The sequence below is a fragment of the Excalfactoria chinensis genome, chromosome 16 (genome assembly GCF_039878825.1).
Source record: "Excalfactoria chinensis isolate bCotChi1 chromosome 16, bCotChi1.hap2, whole genome shotgun sequence".
NCBI lineage: Eukaryota > Metazoa > Chordata > Aves > Galliformes > Phasianidae > Excalfactoria > Excalfactoria chinensis.
Genome location: NC_092840.1, coordinates 7,424,114 through 7,440,966, shown reverse-complemented (window position 1 = coordinate 7,440,966; position 16,853 = coordinate 7,424,114). Strand labels below are relative to the sequence as shown.

Below are 16,853 nucleotides of genomic sequence, written 5' to 3'. Positions count from 1 at the left end.
AGTTCTTACCCACATTAAACTCCAACAAAAACTGTCTTTGTAATAAACTAGCTGTTATGCAAGCCACCTTCAAAACTACTGCTGTGTTTAATATTGTAGATGGCTTTCCAAAAAGAGCAGAAAAATGACTCTCTATAACCCAGCCTTACAGTATAGAAATGCTTTTCTGTTCAAACCAAATAGTGGCCATGATTTAAACTTCTGTAGACAGACCAGGATAACATTACACAGAATTGACGTGACACAGCTAAATAACACTATCATAGCTTTATTTTTTTCCTCATATTTCCCATTTCTAGAAAACCTGAACACCATAATCACATAACAAAAACTTGGCAGCTTCAAACTGTGCATGCTGCTGCAAATCCATGTTTATGCTGGGGTCAGTGGATGGAACTAAGGCAGTGAGAACAGGCAGCTGATTGCTTGAAAAGTGTTCCTGAATCCTGGCTCTAGTCTGAGGGCATTCATGCCCAGTTAATTAGGCTGGATAGGCATAACCTAAGTCCTAATCTCTACTAGCTTCCATCAGTATGAGCCACCGCTTAAGTGATTAATACAAAACAAGACTTATGATGAGCAGGTGAGTGACCTGGGGCTGTTTAGTCTGGAGAAAAGGAGGCTTAGAGGAGACCTCACTGCACTTTACAACTCCCTGAAAGGAAACTGCTGCAAGGAGGGCATTGCTCTCCTTTTCTCAGGTGATAAGTGATAGGATACAAGGAAATGGTCTTAAATTGTGTTTAAGAGACAGGTGGCACGTCACTAAGAGACACGGCTTAGAGACAGGACTCAGCAGGTCAGACTGATGGTTGGATCTTATAGTCTGCAGGCCTATCCTGACCTATGTAGCTCTGGGATTAACACAAAGACTGGAAATGCTGAACAATCAGTTATTCAGGACAAATACCTTTGGTGTCTCTTAAAAAGTAGACAGTAGCATCTGATACAAATTCTTCAGGAAACTCATCAAGAGCCACATAGAAATACACTTCGTCAGTTTTCTGGTCTGCAGATTCCAGACTGGATGTTTTACTTTCCTGAATCACGTCTAAGAAAAAATAACACAGAGGAACTCTCTTAAAGCACAGGTATTCTAAGCACATAAAATAGATCCTTCTCGCCTGTCTCTTCTGCACAGCTCATGGCCATCAACAGCCACATCCCAGTCATGGGGATTTACCCAGCAGGTTTCTAACTGCAACTACAACGTGGTTTTCTAGTAGCATGGTGGCTCCCAGCTCCTCCTGTTTGTTTCTCAAGCTGTGTGCATTGGTGTAGAGTCACTTTAGCTGGGGAACCTGGCTTCTCATCTTCTTCACATATAATTCCCTAATTGTCCTGGAGTTTCCATGTTGCCTTATCCTATTGACTCAATAAAATATGGTATGAGATGATATAAAATACCAGATCACGACTCCTTGCTTCTGCAAATGACTGTTTCAGAAGCTTCTGAAAGTTATAAACATTCTGACAATAGAGAAGAAAATTGCATCTCTGAGCAATAGAAAACCATTGTTCTCTTCTGACACCCTTTCTACCATTTCTTTTTAGTTTATTCTTCCCTTTTTGTAAGATGTGTTTGCTGGCTGTGTTTTTGCTGTGTGAGTTTTTTTTATCCTAGTCAGTCTCTTTCACCCATCAAAACGTAAAAGAGCCGTAACAGGGGAGGTTTCTTCCAGAGGAACACAACTCATCAGAGACCATTAATTCACATCTCTGCCCATGACCCCAACCACAACATCAGATTTGCTTTACAGGCATTAGAAGCTGACGATGTTACAAGTGCTGCTGGTTCTGCTCTGAGGGCCGTGTTGAGAAGTCACACCAACACCCCACAGCAGAAAGGCCTGAAACCTGCATGCTTTGGCTGCTCAAATCATAGAATGGCCTGTGTTGAAAAGGACCACAAGGAACATCTGGTTTCAACCCTCTGCTGTGTGCAGGGCCACCAGCCACCAGCCCAGGCTGCCCAGAGCCACATCCAGCCTGGCCTTGAATGCCTGCAGGGATGGGGCATCCACAGCCTCCTTGGGCAACCTGTTCAGTGCGTCACCACCCTCTGAGTGAAAACCTTCCCCGTAACTTCACCTACTTCCTTCCAGTGCCACAGCGGAGGCAGCCTCAGCCAGCTGCTCAGGAAATAAGTTATCAGAGCCTTCTTCCTCCTGCTCACCTCCCAGCTCATCTGTACCACCCGTGTCTGCAAACACACACCAAAACGATCAGGGAAGCGAGACAGAACCAGCCCGTAACGGTGATGGTGCGAATCACACCGTTGGAGAGGAGAAAGGGTCTGAAAATGGGAGATGTAGGCAGGGTTTGAGGGGATGGGACACAGCTCAAGAGAGAGGAACGCAGAAAGAGGTAAGGAGAGCATTAACCGGGCTGGGCGACGGAACAAAGAGCAGCACGGGAGAGAAAAACGTGGCTAAAGGACCCCAGGAAGTGCGTCCGGGGACCGAGGGCCCTCAGACAGCAGGGCGGCCTCACCCGCTGCCTGCCCGCCCTCCTGGGGGCGCCGCTGGGCCCGCAGCAGCAGCACGGCCGTGACGTCGTCATCGTTCTCAGCCCCGCGGCTGAAGAAGCGCAGCACGGCCCGCCCGGCCTCACCGCCGTTGCGGTTTAGCAGCTCCTCGAAAGGCTCCGCGTCGGTCAACCCCAAGGCATCGAGCGCTCGATCCCGCACCCATTGCACCCGCACGTCGCCCAGGCTCATGGCGGCGGACACACACCGACGCCGCCCGGTCGCCACAGCAACAGCTCCGGGAGGAGCGACGGCTGCCGCCCGCCAGCTAACGGCCTCACGGCGCCGCCTAACGGCCGCCACGCGCCATCGTGGCGGGCTGCGGGGAGGGGCGCTGTGAGGGGCGGCCGAAGGGCTCCGCAGGAACGGAGCAGAACGGAGCAAACGGGGTTTTATTTGGGACGAGCAGGACGCGTTGCTGTGCACAAGTCTGTATTTTATCAGCCTTGCAGAGTTAATACTGAAAACACACATTGCTTCTGTTGCATTGCTGAGGTCCCAGAGATGGCGGCTTGCTGAAGTATAGAGGAGCAATTCATGTTTAATGTGACCGTAGTCGTTCAAGAAAATGAACAGCTTTAACAAACGGAAACAATTAAGTCAATTTAGAAAGTGTGATAACAATCTTTAAGTAAATTAAACTCATATTGTAAATTATTAAGGAAAATGTAGTGTCTACCCCACATGCTGCCCACGATGCTCCAGCTCTGCTGTGTATTTCTATGGGAGGTACACGACAGGATTATCTGGCTGTAGTATAAGGCAATCAGTGAGAAATACTTTGTCCTACAAAAACAGACGATCCCAAAGACTTTGCTGAGAGCAACCGAGCTATGCTATATCATCTTTATTAAAATGTAAAGAAATGTGCTGGAAAGAGAAAGGCGTAAACTTGTATCCTCCACCGGTGTAGAATTTGTACTGAAATTCCACCCTGTAAGAAGATAAAAAGCACAAGGTGGATATTAAACCAAAACTGTCAATCCCTGCAGCACAAGAAACCAAACACCACCAGCCCTAAGCCCACCGCCAGCCCTAAGCCCATCACTCAGACTTTCAGTGCAGCTGTTCAACCTTCATGCACAGGACAAAGGCAGACCTGCTGTTCCTCAAGGGACTAGAAATCCTGCTGTTATAGTTTATTTCTCATTTCTTTCTAATATCTTGTTTCATAATTTGCACGATAATTAATTCCATGTGGTAGAGGTTGGTGTAGATCATAAGCCAATGAAATAGATGGGTTCGCTGAAAATACCCAGGAATACCCAAACTAATAAGCCACACATTCAGTGTGATTAGATAAATTAAAATAGCATTAGGCTGTTAAAATTTTCACTTCAGGGCTCCTAATATTTTGACCCCAAATCCTTCTAAAGCAACCAGTGAAGTAATTAAAAAAACCAAGGAGTTAAAACTTACCAGTGAAGTCGTATAGCATGGAGAAAGGCAGAAAGCCCCTCCATGACCAAAAGAATAAAAACTGTTAACGCAGCAAAAAAGGCCAGAACGGGGACTAGCAGTAAGACACCATAGGTTGTGTCCACACGGAGACCCACTCTCATCACCATTTGCCACAGAACTTCTGATAACTCTATTGAAACAAACAGCTTTCATAATTCACGTTGGTACAGCATACATTCATCAAGTGAGCTACGCTACTTGACCTGTATTCTGGGTTAACTAGGATAACAGTATCTGCTGAACATGGGAACTACAGGAAACCCTCCCCCCAATCCCACCTTTCTACTATTGGCAATACTTTACAGTGATATTAAGACTTCAGCAAATACCTAAATACCTTCTGAACTAGTCAACTAATGGAAAATAAATGGCACTGTGAATGCCATTTCACTGTTACGTGAGATAACACTGTGCCAGATAGTAGCCTCCAAAGAACGTGAAATACTTACGTGCATGTGCAAGACTTAATGCCCAGAGTCTCAGATACGAGGCTGTATTAGAAATACATCCTAGGCAGTACTCAATGGTATGAATGGCTTGGTTCATAAAAGCATCTGCAAAGTTAAACTAAGACACAAAAACAGGTTTGTATCCGTTTAAATACCACAGTACAAAGTGAAACAAAAGCATTCATCTGCAAATCTTGGTATACAGAAAATCCATCACTGGGCAAAATTCTCCTCCCCCAGTGAAGCTACATAGGATACACACTGGGAATCTGAATCAGTCTGGCTTTAAATTCACATGAAATCAGTGGAAGCGGTAAAAATGTTTAATGAGTAGAAAGCAGCAATAGCCAGGACAAGGAATGCAACTCGTTTCCCCCAGGTCCCAATCTATAGAAGTTCTGTCACAAGATCTAATTTTCAACTATGAAAAACTTTGATCTATGGGAAAAAACAGACTTAATTAACAGAACTAAGAACCTATAAAGCCATCTAAAAAAGAAGAACTTGACCCTGTTTTGTCAATTTAAAGATAAGACTACAGTCTGATTCAAATAAAGCACTTAACTCTTCGTGTTCTCCACTACAGATAGATGGCAGGTTGCTGTAGCAATCTGAATGAACCAAGGAATAATGATAACATGGCAACAAATAAAAATATATGAATTGCATTCTGGCATTAAGGCCTTTGTAAAGGCTCAGTTCATCTTCTTGGAAGCTTCCATGATTATCTCCCTGATTTTCTACTTCTAATTTCCTTTCAAGGACAAACTAATCACAGATAAATTAACTACCTCCTCTCCATCCTCTTCTCTGTGCCCAATATCTGAATGACTGCTTCCTTCCTCCACATCATGAGGCTGCAGCAGAGAAAGTTCTTCTTCACTTTCTTTCCGAATAAGCTTGTAGCCACGCTGCAAAATTGAAATGCATTACGTTTGTGAAGTGGATCCTTGGTGTCAATTTCTAAACTTGTTTAAAGTAGGCACAGAAAATAACATCCTCCAAGGCAAAAAGGACCAGAGGAACAGAAGAGCTCCATAAGTTCTGTAGAAGCACTGAGTTACAGATGTTCTCTATAAGCAACACTCCAGCTGAACTGTTCTATACTGAAGAACTGTATAAGCACATGCTAATACTTACCCTGTATGTTCTAATGCCTCGAGTTCCACTGTGCAACCAATATAAATAAAGTGGTTTTCCAAAAAGCATTACAGGAACAGAAAGAAAGGCAACACTCAATAAAAATCTCTGTAGACCAACCTGTTCATAGAGGGTAAGAAACAACATTAGACCAGATCACAGAATCAAAATTTTAAGAAGCCTTCCTTCAATAAGACTAATAAAAATACTACTGATTGCAGAGCATGTGCAATCCAAATATTTAATTAATCTCTCTCTTAAATGAGATTACAGATACCCAACATCCTCAGGACTGAGTTCTAGATCAAGGCATTACTGAAGCTCGCTGTATTAGAATTAGTTACTGTACATAAGCAAGCAACAAATCTATAGGAATAAGACTATTCTCTCACCTCAGTTCTAAATTGGGAGCTTTTGTTCTAGAAACATACCTCCACAAGTCACCAATCTTACCTTAGTCTGATTCATTCCCCTCCCCAGGGAAAGGCAGAGCGCACTCAGCTATCAGCCTTTCATGACTGGTAAAGTAATAACTGCACAGAGAACAAAGGATCCTCAGAAGCTTGTAAGAAAACTACTAACCTGTCCAGTATAAAAGGCATCTGCTTCACCACCAGGGAACAGGAACATGTTAATAAACTGAATCAGAATGCTTGGAGCAGTTGTGGAATCCTCTGCAGAGTACGCTAACCACTTAAAAAAAATCATGAACACAAGGTAGCCAAAGATGCTCATCATGAACAAAAGCTCAGGAAGAAAAACCAAATAAATATTGTACTTCTTCTTGAAATGTCTAAAAGAGAATGGAAAAAAAGAAAAAAAAAAAAAAAAAGGAAGAAATAAGTTTTACAAAGTAAGATGAAGGCAAACTTAGGGGGGTAAAGAGCGGTACTAAATGTAGGACCTACAAGTGTTTTTTTCATACTCAGTGATGTTTTAACCTGGTATTTAGCTGGAAATCAATACTATGTGAAGCATGTGCTTGCATTTAGCAAACAGTGAAAGACATTTTGGCATAATACTGACCTATAATCTAAGTTTTGTGAAAGACAGCCTCTGTTACTGCTTTTCTTTTTTAAAGACAATTACTGTTATGCTGGGTTTTGCTGATGAAACAAAACACACACACAGCCATCCCCATTTCTCTTGCCAGGTTAACTGATAGAATTACAGACTTGGCAAAAAAAAAACAACGTTATCATGACTTCTTGTACTTACAAGTGGTTAAATACTCCCAATACAACTCCAAATGTCATGTGAACCACTCCAAGAATCACAGACATTTTCATCTTGAAAGAATTTAAGAAACTGAGACGGTTGCTTGCCAAGTTCCATATCTGAGGAAGAAATGACAAGATACGCACATTTCAGAGCAATGTAATGGAAGGAATAAAGCAATATCCTTTCTTTGGAGGCCTGCATTCCACCTTAAGCTGAGATCACAAAGTCTGAAGTGTGCAGCAATAGTTCAGTCTTAAGGGGAATCTCTTTTTGAATGGAGGAAGTAAACAGAAATGCTTTTTCTTGTCCCCCAGAGCAAGTTTATCTTTCTAATACACATACCAAAATCTAACTTAAAGATGACTGATCAGTACAATGGATAACAGAAAACAATAAAACTAACCGGATCAATTCCAAAGGGGTAAACTCCATTGTACACACCAGTAACATTTGGATCCAGCATTAAAAGATGATGAGACTTCAGATCCTCAAGACTGCAGTGAAAGAGAACCACAATCAGATCTGACACGACTACGAAAGAATAAAACGATTTAAGTAAAAACAGTCTTGCTAGAGAAAAACAAACAACAGCAACAACAACAACCTGGGCATCTTTTATTTGGGCTTAATTCACACCACCTTTGAAAGATACATTTTTAGACTTTATTCTCCATTCCGCTGGAACAATGTTTTGTTTTAAAAGCTCTGCTTTTGAGTAAAATGCAAAACCACCACCCAAAGGATTACCCGTAATACAGCCTCTTTTACCTTTTTGCATTCTTTGTTTCTAAATAATTATCACTGCATTCCTTATTTTAAGTGTAGAAGGGACTGAGCCCTCAGCCCTCACTAGATTTCACTACATTTCATTATCACTCTCAAATAAAAGACCAGTTAAAGGGTGAAGGAGTGAACCTGCTGCAGGAAATACTCTTGCTTTAATGGCACAGCAAACAGAGACATACCACTCACCGCCAAACATTCTGTTCAAACATTGCCGAAACATTCCACCCGGAACCAAATATATTTAACGACTTTGAAAAGCAATCATTGTAAATCAGGCCAGTGTATATAGAAAACAAACTCATCAATAGGATGACGTAACGGCCATCAAATAGCATTTTTATTATCTGTAAATATATTGGGGGAAAAAAAAGAGGAATCATGTTACCGATGCATTTCTGGCCATGTAAAAACTTCTAAAAACCAAACATTCCTGCAAACAGTCATTAAATAATATGAAGAAACCTGAGGCCAATCAAAACGGAAAACAAACTTTCTTTAAGCAGGTTAATATGCAGTCTACAAGGGACGGTCACTTAATGGCAGATTCACCTTTGCACACTGCAGCTTTCTGCCAAGTGATTTAGGCAACAGAACTAGCTGAGAGCATATTCAGAATGACAGCTTTGCTTGAAAGTGACTGAAGAGACCTGGAGTCCCCACACAGGCTCCAGTGACATAAACTGACACTCCTCTCACTGGCATCATCACAGTAACTAATGGTCCTCTTAAGCCACATTTTTTCCCCGTAGACTTCAATTCAAGAAGTTAAGCCACCTGCAATCAATCTTAATTAAACATAATTCTAATAAGATATGCAACAGTCCCTGCTTCTTAAGCCCTTCAATTAAAAGATAAAATTAAGTCTCACGAATTTCAAACTCAGAAGAAGATGGAACTTGAAGAGCCGTTTTCTCCTCTGGTTAGTGGCTGTAGCCACATTCTGTAAACAACATATGCCACTAAGTAGCTTTAGCAGAAGGAAAGACAAGCCCACCAATACTATTTGCTGCCAGTCCGTCTTCCCAACTTGGCAATTTCTGCCCTTTCAAAAAGAATAGCTTAAAACACTACATTAATCTTGAGGAGTACGGTAATACTGAACACAATCCTAAGACAAAAAAAGCCTAATACACACACAAAAAATAGCACTTTACAGAAACATAATAGCTATTTAATTGCAGTTATGTTGCAGGTTGGGTTTAGGTTTATAATTCCTTTTACCTCGTCCTGTGATCTTTGTAATCTAGGATGGTTTTCATACAGTATTGTCAGGAGGGCAAAGATGAACATTAGCAGACCGTGCCCAAAGTCTCCAAACATAACAGCAAACAAGAAGGGAAAAGTGATGATGGTATAGAGAGCTGCAATGGCAACATGATACATTTCAGACATACAGCACAACAGATGACGGTGGTATCTGAATCATGCATAAGCAATCAACTATTTTTATCTCCCAAACAATTTGTTTATTCTTAAGTTTGAAGGACATTTCACCCCTGCTAATAGATCTCTCACAAGATATAAATTTAACTCAATTTAAAGCTTGCTTTAATATATAACTATTCTTCTGTACATTATCACATGGTGTTATCAGTCAAGGTAGCTACAAAACAGAAGGATGTTACGCTAACCGGGCTATATAAACGAGGTTATTATCTTATATCCAGGTGATGAGCTGCACACCTCAGCAAAAGCAACCAGCCATTACCAGTCTTCCTCTTTTCCCTAAATATATGCTCTTATCCAAGGTAAAGCATATAAACACACAGTCGTTTTCACTATTTTTAATGCTGAAAGAACACATCAAAATCAAATCTCAACTTACCACATGGGGCACCATCTGTACTTTGGATGAGCCACAGGACATTTACAACACCTAATTACAAGCAGTATGCTTGCTTCCATTCCGCCCCCAGTGGTGTCCCACTTAGCAAGGTGCTTAAACACAAAATTTCACAAACCAGGTGAGCAATAATGACAATACAGTTCAGAGGACCAACCTGGATTCACTTCCCCATAGTTTCCAACTCCATAAGCATCAACAATGTTCTGGAACCCTGAGGTGAATTTATTGGTACGTATCAGAGTTGGAGGAGGTTGTGTTGTTGGAATGGTATTCATGAATGAAGAAACTGTGGCTCCACTCTTCCTCTATTTACAAAGGGAAAGAAAAGATGCATGAAAACTCAGTTGATGCTTAATCTAATGAAAGTGAAATCATTTTCTCTATCAGTAGTTTTATCAGCCTTGAAACATCACTAAAATAAGGCCCAAATTTAACATTCACCCCTTTGCATCATCTTATAAAATAATACATTCTGCTGTACCTCTAAAAATATGAATTAATGTACAGTGCTCCATACTTTGTAAGGAATACCAGGTGAGGTCCAGACAAGAAGTCCAACATCGAAGTTCTTGCTTAATAGTAAAGTAGCTCTTATTTAAAGCACTAAGTAAAGACTGTGTTTATAAAGAAAGTGTTTGATATGAGTATGCTGAGACCCAGACCTGCCCACATCCAGCTTTTATCCTGTTTTAAATAAGTATTTTCTTTCCTTACTTGTACAGCTAGATGGAGGCAGAAGCTTTAGCAGCAGCAACCATTCAGCTGACTTACCGAACCTTCCTCCAACGCGTGGCGCAAGTTCTGCAGATCAGCCACTGGACACCAAACCTCAGCAATCAAACATTTGTTGGTGACATCAAAACTGCACAGGTTGAGTACATGATAAATGGCTTTCATCTTCTTTACTTGGATAACCCACGTATAGATGGATTCAGATGCTTTACACAGAACTTGGCGTAAGTAATCCTCAGTTTTATGCAGAACCTTTGTCCAAGCAGAAAAATGAGATTTCACTGAAAACATAACAGTTATGTTAACTGCAGTAAAAGCACACACTATTTGTCCAAAGAGGCCACAATGAGCACTGCCTTCTGTTTTAGACAGTGGAATGACCCTGGAGTTTAATACATGCAACACAGGACCACAAAGTATACATGGTCACGTTCAGATCCAAAGCTGTCTGTATTTCAGAAACATATTAATATATTCAATACTGCAATACATTAAATTATTGCCTATAGTGCAAAGGGAAAACACCATTACAATTTACTCACTGTACGAAGGTCCTGAATACGAACGCTCAACCCTTCAACAACCGCTATGCGCTCATCCACAGTATTTGGGTAGGGATACACATGACAGCGGTAACTACAGAAACACAGAAATCCGTGCTAAATAACTAAACTAAAACAAAATACAGCCAATATCAGGTCCCAGTCCAATCTGCAGCATGCCATCTAATAACTATAGGCAAGATTTGGCTGAGTCTCACCATCTGGCTCTCACTTAATAAGGATTGCAGATAAAGCGACCCACACATTTACTTGTACACTGCCAATTTTTAAAGCTACATACAGCTGAGGAGATGGAAAAAAAAGACTTGCATAAAATCAACATTTCTAAGGAAGTGGAGGAGAAGAAAAACAAACAAGAAAAGAACTCAGATGTAAAGAAATGACATATATTAATTTTTACCAGTCACAAATCTTCTTAACTTTCTGGCCAATTTGTTCACCCCAATAGGACACTAAAAACACAAACCATTTTGTGGTTTCACCCTTAAAGAAAAGAAAATAGTTAATGAAGCTTGTTTTCAACCAAGAACTCAAGTACACCGTCATTATTCAAACACATTCTTTTACTGTATAATCTGCATTAGCAGCACCATTAGCAGCCAAAGTCACAGCTACCCCACTGCAAAGGGTAAGATGTATGAGCAGTGGCTGGGGTCACTGGGTTTGCCCAGCCCAGAGCAGAGGATGCAGAGAGGAGGCGCCCTCAAGGCCTCCTAAAGCACTGGGAAATCATTTCTATTTAGTGCACAGCTGCGCAGCAATTATTTTAAGTCTTATGAAAAGTACAAACACAATAAACTCAGTTATAATGTTTACTCACTGTATCTGGATCTTCCAGACATTCATCCAGCTCCGCATACGTCAGAATAGTGTATCCTTTACAGGCTCTCCACAGCATTTTTTCAAATGCTTCAACCTTTGCTCGGTGAACCAACCCAGATATAAAGCTACAGATAAAGAAGGTTTGATAAATAGGTCAAAAATCAAGAAAAGCTAAAATCTGAGTAAATCACATCACAGAATAGCAGCCACAATGATCTAACAAGTCACCTCTAAAGATGGAAGCATCACTCTCCATAGGAACTAAATGGTATGTAAAATAAAGAGGCAATTTCTTTTTGGAAAACAAATTGACTACAGGCCTGAGGAAACAAACAGAACGTTTACCATCATCTCTGCCTATGGTAGTAAGGGTCTCCATTTTTCACTCATTGTTTACTTTCATAAAGACACTGCAGGAGCTGAATCCATACATCACTTTAAAGGCAAGTAGGCAATATTAATGTTACATTAGTACTGACTCAGTGGGTTTATCCCAGAGATATGTTTGAACAGTAGAAGAAAATCACATTTCAGGGCATTTTAAGATTCTTCCTTAGCACACATACTTAGTTTTGTGGAAGCTTTGTGACAGTTTTTGGTGCAATCCAACGTATCTCTTCAAAGAATCCAGCTTTGTTTCAGAGGTACAACTGGGCCACTCACCCTGCCTAAGATGGTTTGGCTTGTCTGAAATCACTGGACTCACACAACACCCCATCTTTTGAGAAAACAGCCTGTTATTTACAGCAGCTCTTCAAGCAGTTGAGAAGCAGCACACCACGGCAACCTGGCAAATCTGGACTGAACCATACCTACCCCAGCTTGGCACCCAGTCTGTGCATACAATTGTAATCCGCAAATGGCTCATTTTCCACAGATGGAAATTCCTCATAATTGATATGTAAGCGGGACTCATACTAGGAAAGAAAAAGAAAAATCAATCATGGCTTTCAGGAAAATAAATAATTATTTTTTATTCACTAGAAGAAAAGTTTGTTAAATTATTTCAACACAAACACAAAATGATTTCCTGTGTTCAGCTCAGGCTATGGGGAGATCTTGGGATCTCAACCGAATCGCTCAGGAACTAACAGTCACTTCTGCAAAAGACACCTTTCGCAGAACAATCTGTACATCAAAATAACACAGCGTGCAACAGGACTGTCACACAACACACAACAGCACCCAGACACTGCAGTATTACCTCAGAGGTTCTCCTGACAAACGTCTGTGTGACATCCAACATGCATGTGTACTCCGTAAGTTCAATCAAGTTTTTTCTCAGCTTCTCCTTGTTCTTATTTACTTCCCTCAATTCTGTCTCCAGCTTCTGCAACTGTTCCTGTTGCACAAAATAAGTGACACAGAATCAGGTTTAGGAACTGAGGAGGGTTAATTTTAAGTACGTGCTAATTTGGCTGAATTACAGTTTTCCAAATTCCTAAGTGCAATAAATGCTATTACTCAGCCTGCCAAAGACTGCTTCATACCGAGCGTGCCTGATCCACCACCAGAATCCATTAAGTCTGCTGTTGTGATCCTAATTTATTTCTGAGCTAAGGCACACTTGGAATTAGAACCTGGAATAGCACAGAGTGTGAGACACCTACCTATTCTATTGACAGACTTACACTAAAAGACATCATCATTCAGAAGCATATTTGCATTTTACGAGCTTCTCCTTTCAGCACAACACCAGGAAAAGCATTCAGAGGAAAGAGCACTCTGTGCTCACTAAGCAACCAACATGGGAAACTGCAGAGCCTCAGGCATTAAGAACTCCCACATACCCTGAAAAATAAGGTTACAACAAAAGTCCTGGATAAATCCCAACACAACAAACGACGCTGAAGGACTACACCTACATACAGCAATTTATCTGACAGCGCAATGCACCAATCCATCAACACAGAAGAGGTAACTACAAACCCCTAGGTTAGCTTTATGCCTTTCACAGTGATTTTGTGACAACAGAACATCCTCAAAGCAGGCCTGGAAATAACACAGAACACAAAATCTGAATAAAGAGAAGGAAAGGCTTCTGCCCCTGACATGCCCCTGTGTAAATTAGGTCATAAGTGGTGAAACCGGAGGTGATCCAATTTGAAATAGAGCTCCAATGCTCATCACTACAGTTTTGGCAACTGGTACTTGAACAAGTTACCTGGATTTCTAAAATGTGTTTCAGCAATGGGGCGGGAGGAGCAACATCTCCTTCAGGAAGAGGAATGTCTGCCTTTTTAATTTCTTGCACTAAATAACCTGGAGCGAGAAGAGAAACGGAATCAGAAATATAAGCACATTGCATACATTCCCCAGAACGCTACACAGCCATTGTGAGGGTGCCACTCACACCGCAGCCATCAGGCCTTCACTAGTTTATTCCTTCATTTTTGCAACCATACAGTCTTCAAAAAGAACACAAGGGAAGTGTGAGCCCTCCACAGTGGGAAGGCGCCGATGATGTGTTCAGAACACAGAACTCCCCTCTTGCAGAAGGATCCCATCCTCAGAACTGTCTGACTGAAGCTTTCCTGCCACCAGCATTTTTTAAGCTTTTAACATTTCACAGCACGCCTTTGTTGCTGTGAGTAATGCTCTCTAATGCCATCTGCAACAAAACTGTCCTTCTGCTCAACAACTCATGTTTGAATATACAGTGTTCAAACAAAGAGGCTTAAGTAACCCAACATGACACGCAGCTCACACTGGGCAGTGCGATTGCCACAATAGCTGCTGGGATGTACAGCATGACCAGCACATGCTTCCAGAAAGACATTCCAATAAAAGACTCCTTCAGCAGTAACCTTTCCTCAGGATATCCCGCAGCGAAGTCCATCTTGATAAAGCACTGCAGCCTTTCCTCTGTGCATTGACTGCCACGTGAAAGCAATTACTAATAGCCTGAGATGAGCTGGGGAGTGCTTGGAAGATGAACAGTGCTGAGTTGTGTAATGTGACAAGACAAAAAACAAACAGAAAAAGGGATTTATCTTATAGGCTGGGGAATATCCAGACAAAGCTTCTGTTTCTCCAGCAGTATTGTAACCATTCAGTACAGCCTCACTATTCATCAGCAACAACTCAGCAACTCTTCTTCACTTCTGAGCTTAACCAAAAAAGAAGAAACAAAACAGCAATATTTAATGCATACACGTTGTACAGTAAGTAAAACTTAAAGCTGAGAAAATTAAGAGACACACAGCACCAAAACACTGGAACTGCCCACAGGCTGTGCAGTCTCCAGCTGTAGATGTACTTAATTTATATGTTCTGACCCAACTCAGCACAGGAGCCAGACAGGTCATCTCTGGCTCTGAAGATCTAGAGGTACAGCACATATGAGTGCACACAGACCTTCCTCGTGGATACAAACACTTCATAAGATCCTGCAAAATTCAGACAGTACAACGCTGGGAGAAATCAAACAGAAAAGCTGTAGCTGAAATCAACACAAAACAGCTTAAAAATCAACACTGCAGTTCCACTCCAGCAACGTAAACTTGAATAACGCCTCAGGTGAGAAAGGGCAGGTACGGAAATAAAGCTCACCCAGAATTCTTTCCATTTCTTCACATTTCTTCACTTCATTCACAAATTTCCGCTGAAACACGCTGACATTTGGGTTGAGCTGCAGGAAGGATAAAATACTCATTAGGTAACACAAAAACAACCACCTTACAAAACACAGCTGTTTGTGTGACTGCATGGAGCCAATGCTGCACGCGCTGCACTGCGCTCCTTCAAGGATGTGCTTCTCACCTGGGAAGATGCTGCTAAAGGAGAAAAAGATCTGTCTTTCACCAGCAAGGCTGTACTGAAACTGAATCAACACCCTTCCTTTTACTCAAAGAACTGGTATCTAGATCTACTAGAGAAACCATTCCCAACCTTATACCTACCACTTTAAAACACTACTTAAAGACTTCATATTAACAAGCACGAACCTTGATAGAAACTGCTTTCTTTTCGTTGGGTTTTTGTTTGGATTTTTTGCTATGGAGTTTCATGGAATCTATGTGGAAGGTGAAGCATTCATAGATACTTTCACACACCTCCCCAGGAGCACATAATGCCTCTGGCTGCATATTCAACTTTGAATCGGGGCTACATGGAATAGCATCTCTAGACATCTCTATAGCAATATACTGACAGATGTGCCTCCTCCTGCTGCCATATTTGCTAACTAGCCATTCATTTCAGTTTTCCTTACAAAGATCTTGTCACCTGCATTTCTGAAGAGAAATTCCAAAGTCTCCGTCACCAAGTAAGCATCATATAATTATGATAAGACAGTTCAGTAACAAAGTTAATTATTACCCAACCCATTTCCTAAGCCACGCAGTTGACTTCCTCCAAGGTGACTTGCCCTGTGGCAGCAGGCATGGTACATCCTGACAGTGAGAAAGCAGAAATGACAGAGCAGCTGGGTGTTTCTATCAGCCTATTGGGAAGCAGGCAGACCTGCTGTGGGGCAGCAGTGTGCCCAGGTGGGCAAAGCCTGCAGCATGCTGGCCTGTATCCGTGCAGACAGGAGCAGGAGGGGACCTTCCTGCTGTGCTTGGGGCTGGTGAGGCCGCACCTTGAGTGCTGTGTTCAGCGCTGGGCCCCTCACTAACGAACAGATCGGGGCTGGGGAGTGGATCCGGAAAAGGGCATTGGAGCTGTGAGGGTGTGGAGCAGCGTCCTATGGGGGCGGCTGGGGAAACTGGGACGGTTTGGTCTGGAGGAATCTGAGGCCTCCAGGCTCTGTACAACTGCCGGCAGGAGGCCGTGGGCTCTGCTCGCAGGTGACAGCAACAGGCCGGGCAGTGACGGCCTCGCACTGCTGCAGGGCAGGTTCACATCGGGTAGAAGTGCAAGTTCTTCTCCCACAGAGCGGTCGGGCTGCGCGGGGAGGTGGGGGCTCAGGGACCGACGAGCACACGGCCCCTTCCAGCTCGGGACACCGGGACACCGAGCTCAGCCCGCCGCCACACGACGGCGACGCACGGCTCGGGCAGCAGCTCCGCCCGCCGGGTCCCCCCAGCCCGCCCTGCCGCCCCTACTCACATCTCGGAACTCGGCCAGGCCGCGCTCCCCCACCTCGCTCAGGCACTCGTACGCCGAGCCGCTCTGCAGGAACAGCTGCGCCAGGCACATCGGCTCCCCGCGGAACAGCGCGCCCATGGCGGCCTGGGCCGGAGCGGCTCGGCTCAGCGCGGCCGGCGCACAGCGGGCACGGCGGCAGCTCCCGGCCCGGCCGCCATAGCGCGGCGCAGCGCCCCGCCCGCCGGCTGCGGCTTCCGGGGGGCGGGCGGAGCGAG

At 43.0% G+C, this 16,853-nt stretch overlaps 2 protein-coding genes across 2 annotated transcripts in view; both read right to left on the bottom strand.

The window, feature by feature from the left end:
• Positions 1-2,744, bottom strand: part of DNAH10 (dynein axonemal heavy chain 10) — a 49,923-nt gene extending 47,179 nt beyond the window's left edge. Inside the window, exons 1-3 of the mRNA XM_072351373.1 lie at positions 2,494-2,744; positions 2,096-2,203; positions 911-1,051 (exon numbers count right to left, since the gene is read on the bottom strand). Of these exons, the coding sequence (XP_072207474.1) occupies positions 911-1,051; positions 2,096-2,203; positions 2,494-2,719 (475 nt within the window). The 5' untranslated portion in view covers positions 2,720-2,744. The remainder of the gene's footprint in view (positions 1-910; positions 1,052-2,095; positions 2,204-2,493) is intronic.
• Positions 2,745-2,945: 201 nt separating this feature from the next.
• ATP6V0A2 (ATPase H+ transporting V0 subunit a2) lies at positions 2,946-16,816 on the bottom strand. Its single transcript, XM_072350654.1, has 20 exons — positions 16,600-16,816; positions 15,100-15,178; positions 13,712-13,809; positions 12,752-12,889; positions 12,364-12,464; positions 11,546-11,672; positions 11,126-11,208; positions 10,705-10,798; positions 10,202-10,414; positions 9,585-9,735; positions 8,806-8,945; positions 7,771-7,928; positions 7,202-7,292; positions 6,796-6,914; positions 6,160-6,370; positions 5,578-5,697; positions 5,229-5,348; positions 4,438-4,555; positions 3,947-4,118; positions 2,946-3,461 (listed from the first exon to the last, which is right to left on the bottom strand). The coding sequence occupies exons 1-20, from the start codon at positions 16,714-16,716 to the stop codon at positions 3,359-3,361; spliced, it is 2,553 nt and encodes an 850-aa protein (XP_072206755.1). The 5' UTR covers positions 16,717-16,816; the 3' UTR covers positions 2,946-3,358.
• Between the last annotated feature and the right edge of the window lie 37 nt (positions 16,817-16,853).

What these genes read in the sequence shown, in the direction of transcription:
- ATP6V0A2 (XM_072350654.1), bottom strand. Translation starts at nt 16,716, where the DNA reads ATGGGCGCGCTGTTCCGCGGGGAGCCGATGTGCCTGGCGCAGCTGTTC. An exon ending in GCCTGGCCGAGTTCCGAGAT is followed by an intron (nt 15,179 to 16,599) that starts GTGAGTAGGGGC and finishes TCCTTCCTGCAG; the next exon opens with CTCAACCCAAATGTCAGCGT. An exon ending in CATGCTATACGACTTCACTG is followed by an intron (nt 3,462 to 3,946) that starts GTAAGTTTTAAC and finishes ATCTTCTTACAG; the next exon opens with GGTGGAATTTCAGTACAAAT.